The sequence below is a fragment of the Salvelinus fontinalis genome, chromosome 34 (genome assembly GCF_029448725.1).
Source record: "Salvelinus fontinalis isolate EN_2023a chromosome 34, ASM2944872v1, whole genome shotgun sequence".
NCBI classification, from domain to species: domain Eukaryota; kingdom Metazoa; phylum Chordata; class Actinopteri; order Salmoniformes; family Salmonidae; genus Salvelinus; species Salvelinus fontinalis.
Window position 1 is genome coordinate 12,326,657 of NC_074698.1, and position 26,845 is coordinate 12,353,501.

Sequence of the window (26,845 nt, forward strand, 5' to 3'; positions counted from 1 at the left end):
TTAGGATTTGGGAGTGACGCGGATATGAAAGCTAGTTTATCCCTCTTTCCTTTGCAACGAATATTGTTTAGATTAACTAGATTACTTAGCTAAATTATAGGGAGAAATCATTCTCACTGTTTAGAAACGGAAAGGATACAGAAGGGTTATTTGAGCGCCTCGGGAATTCATCTTTCAGGATTGAGGCGTCCTCCAAATTGGAATAACTTTGAATAAGTTCTTTGTATTCAGGGATCCGCTGATAAGAAGACGTTAAACATGGACTGGGGCACGGATCTCTGGGTGAGTTTGTGAGCTGTCTGGGATCTGCCAAGGGCTTTAGCTCTCGTGAAGTTTTGCAAAGTATTGTTTTTGCCACTTTTAATGTGATGTAACATGTAGGTTCTTCTACGACTTTGAGCATACCAAGAGACTGGTTTTGATGGAGGTAGTCAAACTATGCTGAGATTTTTTTCTCTCTCAGAACATCTGACCCAGCCATACTCAACTGGACCCAGAAAGGGGTCAAAATCGACCGCGTGTCCCAAGTGTAAAAAAAAAATATATATAAAATATAAATATATATTTTTTTGGAACTAATTTGGGCCTCGTCCTCTGGTATCATATAAACATATATACGATATCGTACAATTGCAGCAAATATGCTTAAAATAAATCTTGGAGTGGAGATTTGCGTGTGAATTTCATTGCCCCCTGGCACAACCCCTAGATGGGACACTGGAGGTCTTCCCTCAAGAAAATGTTAATGTTTTAAAACAAATTTCCTGCAAAATGTTAATGTTTTAAAACAAATTTCCTGCAATTCTATGTATTTTGACATGACGTAGGCCTATGACCGGGGTGAAAAAACAACAACAAATTAAACCACAGGTTAGGTGTATTTAGGATGCTTTGAACATGAAATGAACACTCAATTTGACGACTTTGTTACTTTGAGATTTTTTGGGGATGATGTATTTTGTTGTTGTTGTGGTTTGACACTCAGACAGGAATGACATGGAGATCGGGACACAGGCAAATGCTAGAAACAGTGGGAAGGTTGTAAGCAGGGATTTGATCCTTGTTCTCAGGTGGAAAGTTGTATGCAACACATGCCGGGGAGTGTTACCACTACACCAAGGCTCGGAACAGAAATGTTTAATATTAATGGTTGATGGCAGTGGATAACTCTCTTTTAAAATAGGTCTGGAAAAAAATCCTGCTTGTTCTCCAGGAGAGTTGGCCACCCCTGATCTATGTTTCTCAAGTGCTGGGTGTTTTAAAAATGTTCTTGTTATAACAATATTTTATTTAAATCACCCAAACTTGATGAAAAATCGAATACATATCAATATTCAGGTGGTTTGTGCCTACTCAGGAGATAGATTGGGGGTAAGACCCTGCGATAGACTAGCGTCTTATCCAGGGGGTGTACTTTACATCAAGCTGCCTCACTCTACAGAAACAGGAGATGGGCCCCTGCCCTATAAGCCGTTCCAGCTCGTGCGATACTACTTACTTACTTGCTTACTATATAGTTGAAGATCCTTGCTGTCATCTTACTCTGCCTAGCTTGTGCACAATACTAAAATATTGAATTCCTGGAGCATTTAATATCAATGCTTATTTGTATAATTTATTCAAACTGTCCATGAATGGCTGCGATAATGCCATTGATTTTCAAAGACACAAGTAGCCATATCAGACTTCAAATGTGTGATTACACTGGCAAAATTGGGAAGAAGTGGAATAATAAAATGTGTGGGGAATACCTGTAGTGTTCTTGCTGACAAGCATAGTTATTACCCTATATTTTAGCCCATTGTCGAGAATGAGAATTGTTCCACAGATCAGACTAAAGTAAATAGATAATAAAATCTTCTGAAGACAAGATGTCATAAATCTGACCCTACACCCTAACCAAACAATTGTTCTATTCATTGTCCCCCCTCTAGAATCATACATACAGTTTTCGGTTAACAATCTGTTTGACAAAATTATTGATCACCAAACGAGGGGACTAATGCAAGTGTGGATGAAATGGACCTTAGTACATGCTGTCAAAAGGCTGCATTCTATGAAGCTAATTCCTATTCCAATATGTGATAGACGCCGTATGAATGCTGTTGGAACACTAATGCACATGTTTTGGGAATGTCCTGTGGTGTCCCAGTTCTGGTCACATGTTTCAAATGTCCAAAGTTATGGGTTTCCCTGTGAAGATCCACCTTTTGTTTTTGTTCAATGATGACTCTGCCTTTTTACTGCAACAGGTTCAGAAAATCAATCACAACATCAGCAAAAAAAATTATCTTTAGTGCCTGGATTACCCCTACAATCCTCTCACCGCAAACATTTTCAATATATTGTTCGTATAGAGCGATCAGTGGCCGTGATAAATAAAGCTTGGGCAAATCCAGTTGAGGCATGGGATGTATTATGCAAAACTCTATCAGATATCAACAACTCTTGACCAAGCAATGGACCTACATGGTAAGGGCCAATGTGTGAGAGTTGGCAGCTCTGAGTGTGCTTTAAAACCCCCTAGAGTTGATGTCCGCGCCCTGCGGAACTCTAATTAGCATAATAATAAAAATCTGTCAATTCAAGCAAGAGATCAGTTTTTTTGCATTGGATGCGTCTCAATCCACCGTAGTTCCGCATGTCGTAGTTCCGCATCTGCGGTAAAAGGTGGCAGAACTAGAGCAGGGTTTGTCAGACCATGAGACATCCCGAAAAGCTGTCTTCTTACAAAATCGTATGTAGCATCGGAACGGTTTGGCCTACAAACTATTATGCTCCTCTATGGAAAGATTACTCTCACGTACACCATGGGACGCACCTGAAGTTGGTACAGCCGATCTGCCAACTTCTGTCTGTAGCATCCAAACAGTCTGGGCTACACTAATATGACCCCTCTGTGGAAAGGTTAGACTCAAGAACATGTACATGTCGGTTGTTTTGCTCTAGGATGTTCACGGGCCTCAAGACTCGTCTGAAGGTCCACCGGCACCAGTTGAAAAAAATGTATGGTAGGATATACTCAAAGTATTCAGACCCCTTCCCTTTTTTCACATTTAGTTACGTTACAGCCTTATTCTAAAATTGATTAAATGCATTTTTCCCCTCATCAATCTACACACACTACCCCATAATGACAAAGCAAAAACAGTTTTTACTTTTTTATTTGCAAAAATATAAAACAAATACCTTATTTACATAAGTATTCAGACCCTTTGCTATGAGACTCGAAATTGAGCTCAGGTGCATCCTGTTTCCATTGATCATCATTGAGATGTTTCTACAAGTTGATTTGAGTCCACCTGTGGTAAATTAAATTGATTGGACATGATTTGGAAAGGCACACACCTGTCTATTTAAGTTCCCACAGTTGACAGTGCATGTCAGAGGAAAAATCCGGGCATGAGGTCGAAGGAATTCTCCGTAGAGCTCTGAGACAGGATTGTGTTGAGGCACAGCTCTTGGGAAGGGTACTGTAGTATCCTTAAAGGCTTCTTAGAATTACGACTCATGAGACTTACATACGGTTTAGTATTTAATTGTAATTTAGATTTACATTATCTTATGCACCTGGCTTAAACCTCCCTGAAGCTTTCTTAATCATAGTTAAATAGGCAGACATAGGAAATAGCTACAGATAGCGGGAAGCAAACCCCCGTCTTGAGTCAATACTGCCATCTATTGGTAAACATAAATATACCAGGTTACTACAGGTACACATTTCTGCAGCATTGAAGATCGCCAAGAACACAGTGGCCTCCATCATTCTTAATTGGAAGAAGTTTGGAACCACCAAGACTCTTCCTAGAGCTGGCCGCATGGCCAAACTGAGCAATCGGGGGAAAAGGGCCATGGTCAGGGAGGTGACCAAGAACCCGATGGTCACTCTCACAGATCTCAAGAGTTCCTCTATGGAGATGGGATAACCTTTCAGAAGGACAACCATCTCTGCAGCACTCCATCAATCAGGCCTTTATGGTAGAGTGGCCAGACAGAAGCCACTCCTCAGTAAAAGACACTTGACAGCCCACTTGGAGTTTGCCAAAAGGCACCTAAAGGGCTCTCAGACCATGAGAAACAAGATTCTCTGGTCTGATGAAACCAAGATTTAACTCTTTGGCCTGAATACCAAGCATGACGTCTGGAGGAAACCTGGTACTATCCCTAAGGTGAAGCGTGTTGGCAGCATCATGCTGTGGGAATGTTTTTCAGCGACAGGGACTGGGAGACTAGTCAGGATCGAGGGAAAGATGAACGGAGCAAAGTACAGAGAGATCCTTGATGAAAACCTGCTCCAGAGCGCTCAGGACCTCCAGACTGGGGTGACGGTTCAGCTTTCAAGAGTACAACAACCTTAATCACACAGCCAAGACAACACGAGTGGCTTCGGGACAAGTCTCTGAATGTCCTTGAGTGACCCAGCCAGAGCCCGGACTTGAACCCGACATCTCTGGAGAGACCTGAAAATAGCTGTGCAGCGACGCTCCCCATCCAACCTGACAGAGCTTGAGAGGATCTGCAGAGAAGAATGTGAGAAACTCTCCAAATACAGGTGTGCCAAGCTTGTTGCGTCATACCCAAGAAGACTCCAGGCTGTAATCGCTGCCAAAGGCGCTTCAACAAAGTACTGAGTAAATGGTCTGAATACTTATGGAAATGTGATATTTAAAAAAAAGATATTAGTAACATTTTCTAAAAACCTGTTTTTGTTTGTGATTGTTTATTTTCGTTATCAATGTAATCAATCAATTTTAGAATAAGGCTGTGTGGAAAAAGTCAAGGGGTCTGAGTACTTTGTATACAATGTACAGATACGCATGCATACTGAACAAAAATATATAAACGCAACGTGCAACGAGTTCAAACATTACAGTTACTGTTCATATATGGAAATCAGTCTATTGAAATACATTCATTAGGCCCAAATCTATGAATTTCACATGACTGTTGGTCACAGATACCTTAAAAACTAAGGAAGGGGCGTGGATAAGAAAACCAGGCAGTATCTGGTGTGACCATTTAAAAAAAAAAAAATGTAATCTTTATTTAACTAGGCAGCGTGCCTCATGCAGCATGACATCTCGCCGTCGAATGGAGTTGTCAGGCGGCTAATTGTGGCCTGTGGAATATCCCACTCCTCTTCAATGGCTGTGCGAAGTTGCTGGATACTCCCCTGTAGTAATTTTGTGGCCTTATATTGTCCCCAGCACAAGGTGCGCCTGTGTAATGATCATGCTGTTTAATCAGCTTCTTGATATGCCACACCTGTCAGGTGGATGGATTATCTTGGCAAATGAGAAAAGCTCACTTACAGGGATGTAAACAAATTTGTGCACAACAAGAAATAAGCTGTTAAAATATGAATATCATACTGTGGACACGGAAGTCTTTGCATGCAATGCCCTGATACATTTAGTGTTCAAATCTCTGACAGGAAAGTAGCCTCAAAATAGTTTTGCATATGCTCCTTCGAAACAGAAGGAATAATGTTTTTGAAATTTAAGTGTGGTTTTTAAGGACTCAAATGTGGCTAATTTGGCCAGCATCCCTCATTTTTTGATGCTGTTGGCTGCGTCAGGTTAGATCTGAATGCATATGGATGTCCATAACATTTCTCAAATGTCTGGTCAATAGAAATGTTCCCTGTTGTCCCGCGCCAGGTTTTCCTAAAGGAAACTCTGAAATGACTAATATTTTTGAATATTCACATGAAAATCTGTTGCCAATTGGATGGGTCCATATCATTTTTTTGACACCTTGAGTTGGACCAGCATGTCACTCTCTGAACAGATACAAATGTGATGCTGTTTACACAGGCAGTCCAATTCTGATATTTTTCACTAAATTGTCCTTTGCCCAGTCAGATCAGTTAGTTTTGCCCATAATTGTAGTAGTGTGTGATTGCAGCACGCAATTTGTGACGTTCCTGCACGTGGGCATTCCCGAATCTGCATATAAGCCCCCCCCCTTCCATAAATGGACAAAAGATCAGAATTGGGCTGTCTGTGTAAACACAGCCAATGTAGCAGGTACATAAGTTATAGCACGATTCGTAACTCAAATCAAAGTGCTGTCATTGGGGACGCTGAAGAACAAAGCAGCTTGTGCTGGTGTCTTGTCTCTCAGATCATTATGCTATTAGCTAGCCAGCCAAGTTCAAGTCAATGTTTTAATTTCTCAAGAAAAAGCTTATGACCCAGATGGTTGTGCACAAACTGCCAGACATTCAGAATGTCTAGGGCCTAGGCCTTTGATGTTTTGAACTTGAGTGAATTTCATTGACATTCCTTGCCCCAAGACTAGTTTTGTCCTAAGGAAGGATCCACTTTTGGGAGGGCCATGCCCGCAACAAGTTGTCACACAGTTGGGCATTACTTGATTCCCAGAAATGGGACACTTTTGCCTCCTGCTGCCCACCGTGCGGATGGATGGAGCACACAGTCTCACACACACACAGTTGACATATTGAATGATATCAGTTACATGATGATTTACTCCAGATCCTTCAATGTTTTCAACAGGGCAATGTACTGAGCATGCCAGTGGTCACCAACCCAACTCTAGTCCTGGAGAGAGGGTTTGCCAACTAGGCTTATTACTGACCACAAATACCTTCATTGAGGAGTTTAAAATAGCCTGGGAAAACATAGTAGTGTACACTTGCTTTCCAGGACCAGGATTGGTGCCCACTAGAGTACCGTGTGACAACAAGCAATAGCTTACTTTTTAACATGGATAGCTGGATGGATCTTTGCTCTCGCTCATCGATCTCACATGGTTTTAATGAGTATAATGAGTTGATTTCAACCTCTGTTCACTGTCACCGGTTGTCATGGATTCCCCAGGCGATGTGCACAAGAGTGAGTTACAGTGGTAGCTGGTAGGCGACACAATGGACAAGACAAATAGAGAAACAAGCAGTCTTTTCACTAGAAAATCAGGCCGAGAACACACTGCCCCTCAATGTTGCTACACTGTTTATCTGAGAGCTAGGCTATGGCTACTCCACCACCCACCCAGTGATCTGACCTCCTACACACACCCACACACACACCCACATAGTGAGTATGTAAATGGTGCGCTACAGAGAGGAGGGTGGGACGGTAGGTTCTGACCTCATTACCCATGTTCCCCCCTGGGCCTCTCTTCCTCATGTCCTCTTTCCATCCTCAGTGCTGTGCTGCATGGAGCACCAGCAACCTAATTAGGTTTGACCTCGTTTAATGAACTCAAAACATCTCCTCTATCCATGCTCTTGTATGTATGTATTTATTTATATGGATATATTTGCCACATCTGTTTCACTTTTTAACCCAAGAGACATTTCTTCAAACCTCTACTTGTCTCTGAAAACATGCAAACTCAAACAGGTTTTATTTGCTGGTAGTTTACTGTACCTTCTCCTATCAGGTTTTATTAGCTGGTAGTTTACTGTACCTTCTCCTATCAGGTTTTATTTGCTGGTAGTTTAGAGAATGACTTCAATTTGCACACAGATCTAACCAGGTTTTCATATGTTTGTATTTATGTGTGAGGGAGACTATTGGAAAACATTCATTCTTTCTCTCGCCACAATGTCGACTGCCTAATTGGTTGTGATTGTGTTTGGCCAGTAATGTTCAACTGTGCTGCCTGCTCTGTGGCATCTGTCCCCTGCTTTCCTTGCCGTTAATCCAGCAGTTATTTTAGGCACCTAGTGTTCCGTGTGCAAGATCAGTGTATGGGCATTAGCCCTGGCTGCTAGTGGGACTGAGTGAGGATAGGCTCTGTGTGTTCCACAATCCAGGAATGTAGAAAATGTAGCATGGCAGACGGGCCCTTTATAAAGTTCATGAAAGACGGTGACTAAGGTAGGAAACATTCTCTATGGTCATGGAGCAGGATCAGTGGTGTAAAGTACTTAAGTAATAATACTTGAAAGTACTACTTAAGTAGGTTTTGGAGGTATGTGTACCTTACTATTTATATTTTTGACTGCTTTTACTTCACTCCATTCCTACAGAAAATGTGTACATTTTACTCCATACATTTTCCCAGACACCCAAAAGTACTTTACATTTTTAAAATAATTTGTCTAATACACATATTTCTCAAAAGAGCAGTCCTGGTCATCCCAACTGCCTCTAATCTGGCGGACTCACTAAACACATGCTTCATTTGTAAATGATGTCTGAGTGTTGGAGTGTGCCCCTGGCTATCTGTAAAAAATAATACAATTTAAAAAAATGGTGCCATCTGGTTTGCTTTATATAAGGCATTTGAAATGTATTGTTACTTTTGATACTTAAGTATATTTTAAATCAAGTACTTTTGGTCTTTTACTCAAGTAGTATTTTACTGGGTGACTTTCACTTTTACGTTAATAAAAAATGACTTATATTTATTTTTACTCAAGTATGACAATTGGGTACTTTTCCCACCACTGAGCAGGGTGACTTCCCATGCCTAGGGTGATGCCTTTACAAGTGAATCTGTCTGGAGTTGGGGGGTGGAGGTAGAAGACACAGGTTGCTGTGTTGAGGCAGGGCCAACATGGATGGATAGGCCTACAGTCGTTGAAAGATTACTGTTCTTTGATGTGTCCGTGTGCCCTAAATGCTATCATGAAGCCAACAGTATGCTAATGAAAAGCCCAACTGAATGTCCTAGCTTACTGAAACTTTCAATTGGAACCAATTTCGAAACAAAATTGTCTTATGGAGAGAGCAAACAAGGTAATGTTTGTGCGGTGGAAGACACCCACCCCAGCCAGTAGGCCGAATGGTTGTGAAACAACAATCAGCTTGGTTTATTTACAACTTAACCTCTAAGACAGGAGAACTTTGTTAAACTGGAATGAAAACCAACCAGTTGGTGTGTTCTCGTCTCTTGGTGGTGTTTTAGGGTGAACACAAAAAGAGCACACTGTGTGCTGTGGCCCTCATTTTCCTGCCCCAAAACATTTGAACATTTGATCTAAAAATAAGTCCTCTGTGTTATACACACATACAGCAACTCGCTCGCAATGTCTCATACAAGCCCACATGTTCACGTGCTCTTCTCAAATAAAAGGCCTTAGGTGTTATTTGTTCACTCTCTTTTTCGTGTGCCCTTTGAAGGGGTAGGATGGGTCAAGAACATGGCCCAACATGATAGGAATCTCTTCCCATTAAATGGCCCTCCTCCCTCCATACTGTAACTACGGAGTTCCTTGATATCATCCTCACTCTCCAACAGGCTTGTCTGTGCTTGAAGTGGCCATAAAGCACGCAGCCAAAAAAGGAACTAAAGAGAAAAGAGACTAGAAGACTCCTCACTGCATATCAAAGTGTGGGAATTTCTGTTCATTATACGTGTGGTAGCAAGCCTGTTTTGTTTTTCTTGTGTGAGTTGACGACATGTTTGCTTATGAAGTGTAGGGAAATCAAATAACGATGCGTTACGTTTTAGTGTTTTTTGTTTCGCCCGTCCACCACCCTCTTCGGAGGACAAAAATAAATGTTGTTTTTACAGCTTTACATACATGGCACTTCTTTCTTTTCTTCACAGTAGTTAAACAGCAAGAATATACACTGATGAACAAAAATATTACCTCGACATGCAACAATTTCAAAGATTTGACGGAGTTACAGTTCATATATGGAAGCCAGTCAATTTAAATAAATTCATTGGGCTCTAATCTATGGATTTCACTGGGCAGGAGTGCAGCCATGGGGGGGCCTGGGAGGGCATCAAATCAAACTTCATTTGTCACATGCGCCGAATACAACAGGTGTAGGTAGACCTTACCGTGAATAGCTTACTTACAAGCCCTTAACCAACAGTGCAGTTCAAGAAGAGTTGAGAAAATACTTACCAAATAAACTAAAGTTAAACATAATAACAAGTAACACAATAATGAGGCTATATACAGGGGGGTATGAAGTACAGGTTAGTCGAGATCATTTGTACATAAAGGTGGTGGTGAAGTGACTATGCTGCTTCTCGCTGTTTATTATCTATGCAATGTACAAACAAATGGAGGGGGGTGTCAATGTAAATAGTCAGGTGGCCATTTGATCACCCACTTGGCAGCCAGGCCCAGCCACTGGGGAGCCAGGCCCAGCCACTGGGGAGCCAGGCCCAGCCACTGGGGAGCCAGGCCCAGCCACTGGGGAGCCAGGCCCAGCCACTGGGGAGCCAGGCCCAGCCACTGGGGAGCCAGGCCCAGCCACTGGGGAGCCAGGCCCAGCCACTGGGGAGCCAGGCCCAGCCGCTGGGGAGCCAGGCCCAGCCAATAAGAATGAGTATTTTCAAACAAAAGGGCTTTATTACAGACAGAAATACTCCTCAGCACCCCCTCCCCACCACCCATCGGACGATCCTGCAGGTGAAGAAGCTGGATGTGGAGGTCCTGGGCTGGCGTGGTCTGCGGTTGTGAGGCCGGTTGGACGTACTGCCAAATTCTCTAAAACGATGTTGGAGGCAGTTTATGGTAGAGAAATGAACATTAAATTCTCTGGCAACAGCTCTGGTGGACATCCCTGCAGTCAGCATGCCAATTGCATGCACCCTCAACTTGATTTCAACTGTGTTGTGATGTTTCACATAGATTCTGAACCTTCCTAATCACATAGTATCTACAGATTGTAAGTTAAAGATGAATCATTTTATTGAAACTATTATATTGTTGATTGACTATGGCTTTCCAAATCTCCCAACAGTGCTATTTTTAGGGTTAATTTGAGGTAAATGTTGTGATTTTTCAGCCATTCCTGAACCTGTGACCAGAAACAAGCTACATAGGGGCAATACTAGAATAAATGATCTAATGATACTGTCTCTTCGCAGCAAAATCTGCAGAGCTGAGATGGTTGTATGTCCCATATACATAACATTCTGTTGGTGGCAAGAATTTATACATCCTTTTTTTATTGAAAAACTCTTCACGTTTTGAATCAAGTGTTTTTTGTTTTTTGTATCAGTTCATAAGTGCCATAGAATCGGTACATCAAATCTCTTCTATTTTATAATCTGTATGGCGCCGCTGTCAACATTTTGGTCCTCAAATGAAACTGGTATGTTTTTCAATTTATGACGATTTCTTTTAGCCAATTTTGGCCCTTAAAGGGTAGACTAACAAGTTCCCTACCTTCGCTCCCTTCCACTTGCCTCCTCCAATTTTGCAGTAATGTGGCAATCAGTTGGTTGTTTAGTGTTCTATGCAATTCATATTTGGGATGTTTCTACAGAGTCCACGTACCACAGGAAGTGCAAGAGTGGGGCGCTTCCTATTCCCTGTCGGTAAAAGGTCGTCCTCCTCCCTGTGGCCTCTCGCTCTCTCTCTGGCCCCTTTCCCGCTTGTTCTCCCTCTCCCCCTCTCTCTAGCAGCAGAACACAGCATGATTTAGCACCTCAAGGCCGGGGGTCAAGGGTTGTGCATATGTAGAGAATTCTTGGAAGGCATAACATTTGGGTAGATATGGTGACTTGAGATTCACTATCAACACTCTGTAAACTAAATGTTGCCTCAGACTGATTTAATATCCAGCATTCTTTAGATGACGTCACTCATCCAATGGAACGCGCCCTGTCATTCTTATCGAATGGTGATGAGCTGTCATGCATCTCGTGTCTATCGTCCATAATATCTCTTTCTCTTTTCATGTTCCTTCTCCCCAGGACCAATATGACATCATCGACAAGCACACGCAATCCGGGCTGGAACTGGTAGAGAAGTATGTCAAGTTTGTGAAGGAGAGGACGGAGATAGAGCAGAACTATGCCAAGCAGCTGAGGTAGGCCTCATTCTTCAACATTCCTCAGGCCTCATTCCTGCGTGTGTGCCCACAGCAGTTGATGTTTGTGCTCAAAAGCTGTTTTATGAAATGTATGTGGTGTCTTATGACTAGTTTGGGGCAGAATTGAACTTGTCTCCCCCTGTTGGCATTGCCTCAGCCCAGACAGTCCCAGAAACACTGCCCTCATTCTCAAGCTTGAGCCTGCATTACTACCTCCCTTTTTCTCTATTCCTAACGCTCACTCCGAGTGTGTCTGTCAGTATCTGCTGCTGTGCTCTGGTGGAGAGGAGAGGAAGTGGGAGCAGACTGGCACATGACGGACAGGATGTGGTCAGAGAGAGCTCTAATGGAAGAATAGGAGAAGTGGATGTATTTTAACATAGATGTTATTCTTGACTGTAGTTTTGCATTGGCTTTCCCTTAAAGGGGCAGTGCAGTCAGAAACATGATATCCTTTGTTTTATATATATATCCACACTGAGGTTGGAATCATACAGTGAAATTGTGCCAATTATGATAATGCCCTTTTAGTGTAAGAGCTGCCTGAATGTTCAGCTTGTTTGGCTGGGTGGGTTTTTTAGACCTAGATGTTAATAGAAGACCAATAACTGCTTTCAGGTTCCACATCCTCCCCATTAGGCTCCTCTCTGACCACTCCCAGACAGACCACTCAGTCTTAGCAGACTTCTTGCTTGAGCTTTTTTTGTTTCTTTTTGACCATTTTAATTCAAAACATTTACAGTAAGGTAATTAATTGTTACCTAGAAATGGTTTGATATTGAGATAAAAACGGCAACATGGAAAGATCAACTGTGCCAGAGGACCGGGGCAGTCTTGCCTACAAGAAGCAAATATTTGTGTGTGTTGTTTCTTAGAGGTGTGGGTTGATTTTAAATTGAATCATTTCTATTAAAGGCAAACTGTAACCAATTTAGGTTAGTAGAACTTCTTCATTGAGATTTGAATAGACACCCTAATTTGATGCGTTGTGTTTTCCTATCATTTAGGATAATTAAGTTTGCATCTGTGCTTTTGACATATTCTATCTTCCGGACTACTTACCATATCTTCCTCCTCTCCTAATATTGACAGAAATCTAACAAAGAAATACAATCCTAAACGAGGCTGTAGAGAGGAACAGGAATGCAGGTGAGCTATTGTGGGCTTTTGTGTGTGTGTGTGTGTGTGTGTGTGTGTGTGTGTGTGTGTGCATAAAATAAATGTGCTGTATTTGTACCTGCCCAGGCCAGCTGTGATCTTCAACATGGACTTTCAGTTCCTGATCAGACATAGAGAAGGAAAACAAAGCTTGACTAAAATAATACACCAACAATACATGACGTAATTTCAATGATGTCTTTTCAAACTGCTTTCCTGTCTATAGTACTGTAGTTGGAGAGGCTATGCCAGCACCTGCAGAGCAATGCAAATGACTGCTACTATACCCCCTGAGAGGGAAACGGGAATAAGGAAGTAATGGACCTATCATTACCTGGCTAACACAGCTATTTAAGCAACAGTGTATGTAACTTCCTGTCAACGCCCAAATCCATTACAGATCTCATCTCTTCTGTATCCCCCCCCCCCTTCCATAGGTTCTCCAACCACCAGTCCTTCCTGGACATCCTGAATGAGATGAACGACTACGCAGGACAGAGGGAGCTGATTGCTGAGAACATGATGATGAACATCTGCATCGAACTCACCAAGTACCTGCAGGAGCTCAAGATGGAGCGTAAGACGGTGAGAGAGAGATCCACACTGAGAGGGGAGGATGGAAGAGTTCACAACTCAGATTATTATAGTGAGGGCGAGTGAAGATGGGTGGGAGCTAGGGAAAAGGAGGGAGAGTATGAAGGAGACAGGAAGGACCAGCAGAGATTTGTAGGTTCCTCTGTTATGGCACGAAGGTAGCCTTACTTGGGTTGTCCGTAGGGGGTGGTAACTGTCGTGTTATCCTCTGAAAGGAGAGGAATGCCTTGGCCCAACCCCAATGGAATATAGAACACACACAAACACTATAACGTCTCCCAGTAGACATGACCCACAGACAGACAGACTGCTGTTTGTTTACCATCTGTTTTGTTCAGTGGTTTTTGGTGGCTGTTGTTTATTCTATACCCAATGCCAATGGCCCTGTCTAAGTAGGGACCGTCATGTAATCATCTTGGTGTCTCATGTGTCCTCTCTCTGTTTGTCTTTCTGCAGCATCTGTCGGAGGCCAAGAAAGCCCAGCAGAGTTTGGAGAGCACCTATAAGCAGCTCGACAGTGTAAGTTTGTTTACATGTCAGGCCGTCTGCCAATAACTCCCCTCTTCCAAAGGGAACATCGACTTTGTTGGTAAAATACTAATGTATACATCCTCTCTATACAGTAGGCCTATACTTTGCTTGTCAGTGAACAACTGTTTATTCTTTCTGTTCAGTCAAAGGGCAATGTTTTGTCCAGTCACTGTCCTCCATTGTCTATAGTGGTGAAAGCAGTCAAATGTTTCTGAATGCTCTCTCATATTGTCTGCTTTTTGTCTGCTGTAAGTGGGGTCATTGTTACATCAGTGAAAGGGACGTTTGTTCACTAGTTGTGAGTGCATGCATGTGTGTGTGGTGACTCAGGTGACCAGTATTTGTATTATTAGTCAAAAGAGATGATGAGCTCCTTTTTAAAGCTGGGGTAGGGAACCAAAACGAGACCAGAAACTAGCAGCACTCCAGGCATTGCTCGTCGCTGTATGGGTCAGCACCACTGACTTAAACCACTGATGTTCCAGCCCCATTCAGTAAAGACAGGTGCTAGTGGCCATTGGGCAAGTGTTCACTACCCTTGGGTGAAGCAGAGGTCTCGCTTCTTCTACACAATAGTAGAGGCTATTCTATTCCATTCAAAGAATGCCCACAGAGCACAGTATTGTGTTAGCTAAGATCAACATGGATGTGTTTCTGTCTCTCTCTGTGTTTTAGAGTAAGAAACGTTTTGAGAGGGAGTGGCGGGAAGCGGACAAAGCTGCTCAATATGCCGAGAAAACTGACCAGGACATCAACGCCACGAAGGCCGACGTGGAAAAGGTAGTAGGACTCCAACACACAATAAAAAGAACACAGGTTTTCATTTTCCGTTGCAGAACGTTTTCCTACAGTGTGCCCTACTGAACACAATCCAGCTGTCCTACTTGTCCTGTTTCCCCTTTAAACAGTGGAATGTGAGCCACCAGACTGACCTGTGTGTGACCTGTGTGTTTGTTTTGTTACCTGTGTCCAGGCCAAACAGCAGGCCAACATGAGGACACACATAGCGGAGGAGTGTAAGAACGACTACGCAGCCCAGCTGCAGAAATACAACCAGGAGCAGAGCCGGTTCTACTTCAGCGACGTGCCTCTCATCTTCAACGTGCGGCAGAGCCTCTCACCCATCCATCCTGTCCTTAGCCTAGCTTCCCTTCCTTATGCTGGAACCATTTGAACTGCTAACGTTTGGTTCAACAGACACTAAAAACACAGCCAACCTTTTTGAGGTTGTTATTCTAAAATCACCAAGACATGGCAGATGTGATTGAGTGACGTCCTGTATGTGCCTCCTCTCCCTATAGAAACTCCAGGACATGGATGAGAGGCGGGTGAGGAAGCTGGCGCAGGGCTACGTCTTGTTCTCAGACACGGAGAGGCACGTGATGCCCATTATCGGGAAGTGTCTGGAGGGCGTCACTAAAGCGGGCACTAATGTCAACGAGAGGAATGTGAGTCGGCCGTACTGTACTGCATGTATACAAAACGAACCCAGACGTAACGTACGTAGATGCATGTGGTCCAATGAAGTTCAAAAGAATGTGAGGGAAATGGGTATAAAACACAAATGCTTTGAAACGTTTTGGTATTGTTGGTCTGTGTTTCACTGTCATAATGTAACCTACTGTCCCTGCAGGACTCCATAGCTCTTATAGAGCAGTACAAGTCAGGCTTTGAGCGTCCTGGCGACCTGGACTTTGAGGACTACAGTCAGGGCATCAACCGTGCCTCCTCAGACAGCAGCCTGGGCACCCTCGGTACCCCCAAAGGCCCCCTGGAGCTGCTCGGCAAGAACAGGAGCAAACCGTTCTGGCTGTTCAGCAAGAAGAGTAAGGTAGGCTGCTAGTACCACCAGTCCTCCTCAGACACAATTACTAGTTTACACCCCTGGTACATCCCACTCCCATGACTCAGTTCTGACTAGCTGAGTAACTTTCTGAATTAGGAATAGACATTATTATCCTAATCTACAATTCATGCCCAAATCAGGTTATTTCCCTCCTATGAATGACTAGTCCCCCGAGTTGATTTCTTAGTGTTTGAAATGATCAGTGCTCCAAGGTGCAGGTAGATCGACCAGGAGCAGTGTGTGTCAGTGTTGAGGCTGAATCAAGGAGACAGCGTCTGGGAATGTCCCTCTGGGGACCACCTCTGTCTCTATGGTCCTGAAGCTGTGGTCTCACACACAATCTTTCCTGTTCCCAGAGGAACATGTACATACTGCATGCCCCCCCCACACACACACACATACACACACACACCTTTTCTAGAACTGGTATGTGCATGGCTGTGTCCCTGGCCTGTCTGTGATTAAGCCCCCTCTGACTTTCTGTAGCGTGTGACTGACTGTGGTTTCCAATAGGTCAACTCTACTGGCAGGCAGCGTTCTGCAGAGCTTGTGCTTTCATCAGCACAGACCGGCACAAACACATTGAATTCTCCGCCACAAACACACTGCTATTATACTGGCCTAGACTATAACATTAGCAGTCAAACCACCACAATGACACCTTTGGGAAATGCCTGCCAACCATCAGGGATGATACTGGGACAGGGAGGGATGACTAGGTCCAGGTGACCTCATTTTTGCTGTGTTCTCGCTACATCGTCATTGGATCATGGATGACGTTGGCCCACTAGAGGCCGTCTAGATCTAGAATATATCGGATGTCCCTTAAACAGGCTTCCTGAGCCAGTCTGAAATGACTGAAAATAAACTAGACAGGAATGTTGAGAGTACAGCAAACAAACACCTAGCTAGCCTACATCATGGCCAGCCTCTACCCACTGCTGCATCTCTCTCTCCTGTCTCCCCTCCAGTCTCTTCCAGCACATTCCTCCTGCTGCATGTCTGATTGCCTACCCTGCTGACTGCTGTCCAATCCTGTTCCTGTAATGCACCCTGCCTACCTCCCGTCCTGTCTGTGTGGTGCACCGCTCTGTGTCATCGCTCCTGCTCTCTCCAAAGTGGTGGATCAGTAATGATCACAGTTAACTTTCATTTTGGCCTGTGAGAAAGAGCTTTGGATGTCATTTGTAAAAAGTCTACCCCCTCCCCATTGCACAACACTGATTCAAACAGCTCCTAGTTAAAGTGCTTTTTAGTCCAGGACTACTGTAGGTCTAGGCTGATCTGTGACTGAGAAACCAGCCTGTAGAGTTGACGATATTCTCCCTCACTGCTCCTCACTTGGTCATGTGGTTACACCATCACGCCAACGTTCAGTAGTTCCCACCAGGTTAGAGACCTGCCATGTTTCTTATTACCCGTATTCCAAGCACGTGTACCAGGCCCAGACCTGTAGGGTGTCCTTTGTACATAGTTCAGTCTACCTATGTATCTGTGTCCAGATTGAGGTTAACCAATGGAACCTCCTGTTGGTCCGCTCCAACCTGTCAACCTTGTTCCTCACGTAGGCTCACTCTACTCTACCCTTCATCGTGGCTTGTGTTTTGTTGGTGTTGGGGCTAGGGCTGTGGTGCTGTACTGGTGTTTCATTGCTGGTGTTGTGGCGCTATGTGACTGTGGGCTTCTGCAGGAGTAACTGCTGCAGTGTCGTCTTCTCTGTATGGTGTGCTTAAGGTGTTGATGGTGTCTCTCTCTTTCCCTTGTCATCCGTTTTTTGTTTTTGTCCTCCCCTCCCTCTCCCCCTCCCTGGGTGTCTGTGCTTCACCCCGCCCCAGCTCTCTCCCTCCCCCTCCTCACTCACCCCCTTGTCCACGCCACCTGCCCCCTCGCCCGCTAACGGACCCCCCTCCCCCAAGTTCGGCCGGGACCCATTGTCGTACTGTTTGAAGGAGATCAATAAGACAGTCAAACCCAGAATATCCTCCTTCCGGACCCTCGGGCGAACGGTGAGTCATCAGGGTCAGGGGCCACAACGTCTCCTCACAAAGGCCTCCGCTAACCTGTTTGATGGATAAACCTGTTCTGTCTTATTGTAGCCTCAATTTGTCGGGGCATAGACCCTATAAGTTGTTTAAAGCGTTCCACAGGGATGCTGGCCCATGTTGACTCCAATGTTTCCCACGGTTGTGTTAAGATGGCTGGATGTCCCTTGGGTGGTGGACCATTCTTGATACACACAGGAAACTGTTGACTGTGGAAAAACCCAGCAGTGTTGTAGTTCTTGCCACAAACCAGTGTGCCTGGCACCTACTACCATACCCTGTTCAAAGGCACTTCAATCTTGTGTCTTGCCCATTCACTCTCTGAATGGCACACATACACAATCCATGTCTCAAGGCTTAAAAATCTTTCTTTAACCTTAGAGCAGGTTTCCTTCATGTTTTTTATACTCTGAATACATGTATTCAAACCCCTTGACTTTTTCCACATTTTGTTACGTTACAGCCTTTTTCTAAAATTAATTACGTTGTTTTGTTTTTTTCCTCAATCTACACTCAAATATGTTATTTACATAAGTATTCAGACCTTTTACTCAGAACTTTGTTGAGGCACCTTTGGCAGCGACTACAGCCTCGGGTCTTCTTTGGTATGGCGCTACAAGCTTGGCACACCTGTATTTAGGGAATTTCTCCCATTCTCTCAAGCTCTTTCAGGTTGGATGGGGAACGTCTCTGCCCCGTCCTCTGGCTGGGCCACTCAAGGACATTCAGAGACTTGTCCTGAAGCTACTCCTGCGTTGTCTTGGCTGTGTGCTTTAGGGTCTTTGTCCTGTTGGAAGGTGAACCTTTGCCCCAGTCTGAGGTCTTGAGATGCTGCCACCACCATGATGCTGCCACCACCATGCTTCACCGTAGGGATGGTGCCAGATATCCTCTAGACATGACGCTTTGCATTCAGGCCAAAGAGTTTAAATCTTGTTTTCATCAAACCAGAGAATCTGGTTTCTCATGGTCTGAGATTCCTTTAGGTGCCTTTTGGCAAACTCGAAGTGGGCTGTCATGTGCTTTTTACTGAGGGGTGGCTTCCATCTGGCCACTCTACCATAAAGGCCTGATTGGTGGAGTGCTGCAAAGATGGTTCTCCTTCGAGAAGATTCTCCCATCTCCACAGAGGAACTCTAGAGCTCTGTCAGTGACAGTCTGGTTCTTGGTTACTGACCATGGCCCTTCTCCCCCGATTACTCAGTTTGGCCGGGTGGCCAGCTCTAGGAAGAGTGTTGGTGGTTCTAAACTTATTCCATTTAAGAATGATAGAGGCCACTTTGCTCTTGGGGACCTTCAATGCTGCCTGAATGTTTTGGTACCCTTCCCCAGATCTGTGCCTCGACACAATCCTGTCTCGGAGCTCTACAGACAATTCCTTCAACCTCATGGCTTGTTTTTGACTCTGACATGCACTGTCAACTGTGGGACCTTACATAGAGAGGTGTGTGCCATTCCATATCATGTCCAATCAATTGAATTTACCACAGGTGGACTCCAATCAAGTTGTAGAAACATATCAAGGACGATCAATGGAAAGAGGATGCACATAAGCTCAATTTCGAGTCTCATAGCAAAGGCAAATTATTAAATTATTATTTTAGCAAATTTGCAAAATGTCTAAATCTGTTTTTGCTTTGTCATTATGGAGTATTGTGTGTAGATTGATGAGAATTTTTTTATTTAATACATTTTAGAATAAGGCTGATAACATAACAAAATGTTGATGGGTCTGAGAACTTTCCGAATGCACTTTGTATATATACTTAAGGCACCTCGGGTGTTTGTGGTATATGGTCAATATACCACGGCTAAGGGCTGTGCTTATCCATGACACAACACGGAGTGCCTGGATATAGCCCTTAGCCGTGGTATATTGGCCATATACCACAAACACCCGAGGTGCCTTATTGCTATTAAAAACTGGCTACCAATGTAATTAGAGCAGTAAAAATAAATGTTTTGTCATACCCGTGCTATACAGTCTGATATACCACAGCTTTCAGCCAATCAACCTTCAGGGCTCGACCCACCCAGTTTTCACACACACACACGTTGTCTGTCTGTTTCTCTCTCCCTCAGAGGCTCACTCCAGAGAGGATCATAGTAATGGTAATACTAGAGTGGTGTCTGTGTGGGGTGTCTGTGTAGGGTGTTAAAGGTGTCTCAACGTCTCACATCGACGGGGAATCTCACACATGACCACCTCTCCATCAGTACAATTGAACAAGCATCTTGACTCAAACGTTACACTAAAGTCTGCTTGTTTACCTTCTCAAATCAATGCTGGAATGTTCACGCTCTAGTTTAGCTGCTAGCACATGAACTGGAACATAGCCAGATTCAAATTCAACATTGGATGCAAAGGAGAGGGCTGATAACATGGCCTGTCTGTCCGTTTGGAGTTAGAGTTGAAGAGGTGGCCACCTGGTGGATTAGGGGTGTAACAACACTTAATAACTCAAGTCACTTCAGCAATGGGGCAACATTATCTAATTTGTATAATTTGACCGATATATTGGCTTCAATTTACCTCCATTTTTTTTACTGGTCTGTCACTATGATAAACTCCTTCCTTTAAACGTTCACTACAAAACCCAATGGAAGAGTTCCTAGAAACAGGTTCTTATTTGGGTGTGTGTGCTGCCAATGGGATGGTACTGGGAATGATTACATGGGTGACAATGGTGGTGGTCTTGGGTTCAGCTCACTGTAAAAACAAAGCATATCTCTTTGTTCACTCTAAAGCAAAAACAATGTCATTACTAGAGGTTAAATATGTTTTCAACCGTTTCCCTTGAGCTGAACCATAACCACAGACCGGTGTTTCCTCTAGAGCTGGTTGTGGGTGGCGGGGTGTGTTCCTCTCCTACCACGTGCCATGGTGATGGAGAATGTGTGTGTGCGTGCTAAAGTGACTGTTCCTCCCTGTGCGTTTTCTCAGCCCACGGTGACCGAGGACTTTGGCCATCTCCCCCCCGAGCAGCGCAGGAAGAGGTTACAACAGAAACTAGATGACATTGGCAAGGAGTTGCAGAAAGAAGCGGACCAGAGGTGTGTGGGGGAGTTTGACTGACTGCTTTGACAACCATCTCTGTGACTACTGACTACTGCTCCCAACATAGTATTCCTGTGTGTGTGTGTTGTTTACCAATTACTGCCCTCCACAGGGGATGCATTTCCACAGAGAATCAATCCACCTCTCATCTCTTCTCTTCCCCTCTCTGTTGCTCTGTCTCTGTCTCTCCAGTGAGGCCCTGGGGAAGATGAAAGATGTGTATGAGAAGAACCCCCAGATGGGAGACCCTGCCAGCCTGTCTCCCCAGATCAACCAGACAGCCCAGAACATGGAGAGACTGAGAGGAGAGCTCAACAAGTATGAGGTAATGGACTCCCCTCTACTGGCCACAGTCATGTACTGCATGCCATGTTCCCAAATGCAAGCTAGAATACATATGGTTTGTCACCTCTTCACATAGTTTTTTGTAAACACAGACCTCATGTTTTCCTTAATTTAATATACTAACCCGTCTCTCTCTTTGACTTGGTCTCACTCACAATCTGTCACGAGCACAATCTATAGGAAACAATGGTACATTTCCTCCGTGCTTTGTTTCGTAGTCATGGTTGACAGAGGCAGGAAGGCGAGGGGATTCGATGCTCAGGAGAGGTACGTTACGAGAGGATGCGTTGAGCTACACGTCTCACTCCAACAACAACGGCAGCACTCACGAACCATACAGGTTAGAAACCAGACGCTGAGGCTTCACTCATGGCTGTCAGTGACTGTACTGTAGTCATATATCTATATTTATTATTAAGCATATGTGTGTTTCTCCCTCCAGCCCTGACGGAACCCACTCTGAAGAAGGCACCCTGGATCCCTCTCAGGCCATCTACGCCGAGTTTGACGACGACTTTGAGGAGGAGGAGCTTGTCGCTCCCATCGGCCAATGTACAGCCATGTACAACTTCCCAGGTAGGTGTGGATGGGTCACAATGACACCAATGTCCTCAACACTATTATGGTATAACACACTTACTTGTACATGGTGATAGTGTAACATGCTGTCATGTCCCTGCTAGGTGCCAGTGAGGGGACCATCACCATGCAGGAGGGGGAGGTGTTGTCTGTAGTGGAGGAGGATAAAGGTGACGGCTGGACCAGGGTCCGCAGGGCCAACGGGAACGAGGGCTACATCCCAACATCCTACGTCAGCATTAGCATCAGCAAGTGACCCGACACCCATCCCACCCACACGAGGCCTGAGGGAACGGCCAATCGGCACTAATGATGATGATTCCAAAATACTGTGGCAGCTCTCTCATGGGACCAATCAGAAAGAGAGAAAAAAGCAGTGTGGGTGGGACCACCTGGGTGTCCGTTAGGAGACTATTAGGGCCAATCGAGTCGCTTTGATTTCCTCACTGAGATGCGCACCCATGATTTCTTTCCCCTGCTGGCCAGAGAAGATGCAGTCAATTGTGCTTTTGGTTCCTTCTGGCTTGCACGTCTGTACCAGGTCACTATACTTACCACAAGCCACACATTTTCATCGTAGTTCTTGATATTATCACAGTGCGTTTGTGGTTGTGGTTTAGTAATGGATATCATAGCAGGACTGATGATATAGATTAGAACGTGGCACCAACCAACATGTCCATATGCCCTCACCTCACTGAGGCTTCTCCTTTTCACAGTGAGAGGAGGACTAGAAGTGCTGTACTGGAGCGTTTGACATCAGGGTTGTGTTCAGTAAGGAAAAAACGTTTTGAAACTGAGTGAAACAGAGGTACTACCTGAACTTGTCTAATGAGAACACAGTGTGCCCTACTGAACAGGAGCCACGATTAAGAGGACGTTTCCCTGACACATTAGTAAGCATAACCTGCTCTCTCTATCACTCCCATGCAGCCAGAATGTAAACTGACCACATTCTTGCTCTTCTTCATATTTGCACACGACGTTTTGGACAAGGAACATTTGCTCAGATAAAGGAAGTGTCTCAACACAGATCTATGGGCACTACATTTCAGTAGGAAAGCCCCGTTGACACAGCCCCACTATTCAGATCAGATATACTCACCAGTTAGCGTGACTTTATTTTCTTGTGCTCTGAGGTATAAATATATTAGCCATCCACAAGGCCAAAGACTGCCAGTAAAGGCCCCTTAGAGAGACATGCACATACTGATGGCAATAAAGAAATGTTTCAGACAATCCCAGCCGTATCTTCAATACAGCTCCGTTTCAAGCCATCGACATAAATGGCCTATGCGAGAGCTCTTTTATAGCTCTTGATTCTGAATGGTAAATAATGAGTTGTTTGTATTGAGAATATAATTTATTAAGTATGTGTAGGTTGCTACATTTAAAAGAGGTCATGTTTAAGGCATGTTTTGGTTTATATCATAGGAGTTAACTCCCATTTGTACTTTTCCCTGCTAACACGGTGGACTGTCAGTCTTTATACAACTGTATTTATGTTATAAAATAATATATTTTAGCTATCACTACACCACTATTGTCTTATTATCTTTTTAACCTGATGAATAAAGATGTGTATCTTCGTGAGGTGAATGTGTCCATTTTGTCTGGAGTTTAATAGACGCTCCAGTTTTGAGCCACGCAGGAATATTCCTAATGTAAAAACTCACTCGTATGTCCAGGTGCCTTTCTGGTTAAAAGCATTGTGTATATACCTAACATCCAAATGTCTTCTGTTTTTAAGACTAATAAATGTAACACACATTTCAAAGTTCAAGTGGTCTCATCATTTATTCATGTTTTCTTTTTATTGCGAATGTTTGTCTGGCGTAGAGCCACCGTTGTATTATTTATAAGCGAGCAAGTTGGTCCCCAAGAAATAAGATGCATTTGAATGAGATGAGAAAATGCCTAGAAATATCAGGTGCATGTACATACTCTTAAAGGGAAAGGCTGTTGGAGTATCCTTAGGGGTTCTTCAAATTGAAACTGGTGGAACCCCTATAAGTTCTTCGAAGGATCCCTTAATATGGATCCTCAAATAACCTTTTGGGGTAAATTTTTGAACTTACCCCTCCCTCCCCTGTTGTTATTAATAATATGCATAACAATATTTTAGTTATCAGTGTTTATTATGATTTTAGTGGCAAAGCAGAATTAAAAAAAAAAAAAAATGTAAATGAGGCAAACTCCCAGCAGAACCCCTAGTCCTCTGGCGTGTTAATGTTATTACATTTTTTTTAACTAGGCAGGTCAGTTAATAAGAACAAATTCTTATTTCCAATGACAGCCTACCAGGGAACAGTGGGTTAACTGCCTTGTTCAGGGTCAGATGGACAGATTTTTACCTTGTCAGCTCGGGATTCAATCTAGCAACCTTTCAGTTACTGGCCCAACGTTCTAACCACTAGGCTACCTGCCACCCCAAATGGTTCATGTGTTGATGTATCCATAGCCAGAATGATTTTGCAGTGCATGGTGATTTAACAGGCTTCCTGTTATATTCATCAGAGGTGTAGGGAGGGTCTGCGAATCCCAAAAATAGTCATTATACAGATTAACAAAACATGCACACAACAGTATTCATACCTTGGTTTTTCTGGTAAATGTGACTTTAAAAAACGTGTGTTAATGGTTTTCATACACATACCTTGTCCATAATGTAGAGGCCTATGGGGTATTCATTAAAGAAGTAAGGGAGGAGGATGCTACATTTGATCTGCATACCAATACCAATTGACATAACTTTGTATGCCTCCTCGTCTGTATTCCTGCAGACACAAAAGTGAGCAGTTCAGTCATCTGCACCCAATACAGCTAGCCTTCAACATATTCTTATAGTCTACACATTCTTACCTCTTTGTCAATTGATAGCCATTGAATTGTCAATTTTCTGTTTTAGAAAGATTTGCACAAATATAAAAAGATCGATGGTAGCGTCATAAAACAATATCAATTTAGATCATACAGGGGACAAACCTTACCTTAAATTGAGTAGATCTTTAATTTTTTCAGTTAAGTGACTGCCCTTGCTGTCTCAAATTAAAATCCAAATGTTTCTGTTGGGCAGTTAGGTTCCTGCAAGAACCCCCAACAACTAAGGAGGTTCCTCACAGAACCCCACCTCCTACAGGGTTCTTTGAAGAAACTTTTAGGGGCATTTTTCAGTGTGAAGAACCCCAAGGTTCTTCAAAGGACTTTGAGGATCTTAGAAGAACCCTTGTTGAACCCCTGTATAGCAGAGTCACAGCAGATGGCACTATTGCTGTAGTGTATAACTTCTTGTGATCTGATATCCAACAGCCTTATCCTCTATCCTGCTCTCGCTGAGCAGGATATTCAAACAATTATTTAAGCCTTCCTAAACCTGTTTATCATTATGTACACCAATAATTTGCATGCATCATTAACACCTATTCACGTGAAAACATACCAACTAGAGAGGTGATTTTCACGCATGTCCTACTAATCACGGTGCACTTGCGCTCATTCATACTTTTTTTAGTGATCTAAAAGTCCTTCAACAACTGATTGATCTTTTGAAAAATAATGATGCTCTGTATGGGGGCCCTCACAGAGGAAATTATACCTTTCCTTTCTAACACCTAATTGGCTTGCTGCTGCGCTCAAGGCCAAGTGACCACCGGGCAGCGTTGACCGGTCAGTTGATTGAGCTTGGTCATTTGTATGCACTAGTCTGACTCTCCGGAAACGATAAAGGTCAGATGGTCCATAAAACTGCCTGTCTTCGCATTGGGGTTGCCCGGGTAACAGGATCAGCCGCTCCTGTAAAGAAGCTATCCTCACTGTGACTGATAAACGGTCCGATGGTTCCTCTGTTGTCATAACTGATGCGTTAACGATGACTGTCCTCACTGTTGAGGTAGGAGGTTGAATCGCTCCACTAGGTTGGAAAGTTTGGGCTATGGTCAGAATTCTTTGGGATGGTGCAAGTTAATTTTCTTTGTTCAAACTAGGCACTGGAAAACTTAGACTGTGGCTTTAAGAAACCAAGCAGATAGTCTTTACGGTGTAGGCTTCCTCCAATCAGAAAGGAACGTCTGGTTGTTTGCCCTCTGAATGTCAAGGGATAGCCTAATATTTTAAAACTTCTGTAATTTAAAACATTTCCCTGCGTGCAGCAGCGGTTGTCAGAGATACGGTGCTTGACATGGGCAGAGTGTCAACCTGCTGTCTGTGTTCTCATATAGCCTAAGCCTATTGCACCAACGCCTCTGGACAAACAGTCAACAAAATCCTATCGATCTTATTACCCTGTACTGCTCTTTCTGTGAAAAGGTGCTAACGATACATCTACTCGGGACATTATTCATCAATCAATAAGGTGGGAGAGTAGGAAAAGCTCCTGTGCTTAAAACAAACTTAATGATCCCTTCTTCCCCTAAAAATAAGATGTTCAACGACTAAATGACAGGAATGGATGGTGGATTCCTCAACAGGCATGTGAGACTGATGGAACAAGAGATGTGGTGGCAAGGCAGAGGAAAAGTAAATAGGAGAGACACGACCAGAGATAGCTGGAGATCTACTAGGTAATGTATGATAGGCGATCTGCTTGTGTATAGGATTTGTAGCGATGTGTGTGCATTTGATGTATTTGGGCTCAATGTCAACACTGATGTTCATGCTCTCAGATGTCCATGTGTGCATTCAGTGTAGATGTTTGCTCTCCTTGAGTTGGATGAGTTCTTCATGGGAATTCAATAGATTTAGTTTCATGTTAGGATGTAGATTGAATTGTCCGAGGAAAATGAACAAAAACAGGCTTCACTTACGAGGAAACCCTAGGTACATGTGAAGTGTGTTGTGCTTGGTCACTGTGTTTGTCACTCTCAGCCACCAGTCCAAGCTCCCGACCGCCAGGCCATCAGCCCTCCAAGAGCTGCCCCTCAACCCCCCCAATACA

At 43.7% G+C, this 26,845-nt stretch overlaps 1 protein-coding gene across 5 annotated transcripts; it reads left to right on the top strand.

Moving 5' to 3' along the window:
- Positions 1-19: 19 nt before the first annotated feature.
- On the top strand, positions 20-23,695 carry LOC129833152 (cdc42-interacting protein 4 homolog). Of its 5 annotated transcripts, XM_055897492.1 has the most exons (16): positions 20-282; positions 11,641-11,756; positions 12,852-12,908; positions 13,355-13,502; positions 13,968-14,030; positions 14,718-14,822; positions 15,016-15,144; positions 15,344-15,490; positions 15,676-15,873; positions 17,724-17,894; positions 20,013-20,042; positions 20,875-20,984; positions 21,181-21,313; positions 21,552-21,673; positions 21,776-21,909; positions 22,017-23,695. In XM_055897492.1, the coding sequence occupies exons 1-16, from the start codon at positions 259-261 to the stop codon at positions 22,166-22,168; spliced, it is 1,839 nt and encodes a 612-aa protein (XP_055753467.1). In that variant the 5' UTR covers positions 20-258; the 3' UTR covers positions 22,169-23,695. The 5 variants fall into 5 exon arrangements, with proteins under 5 accessions (XP_055753467.1, XP_055753462.1, XP_055753464.1 ...); XM_055897487.1 differs by lacking the exon at positions 20,013-20,042 and having other exon boundaries at positions 21-282; XM_055897489.1 differs by lacking the exon at positions 17,724-17,894 and having other exon boundaries at positions 22-282.
- Positions 23,696-26,845: the final 3,150 nt, after the last annotated feature.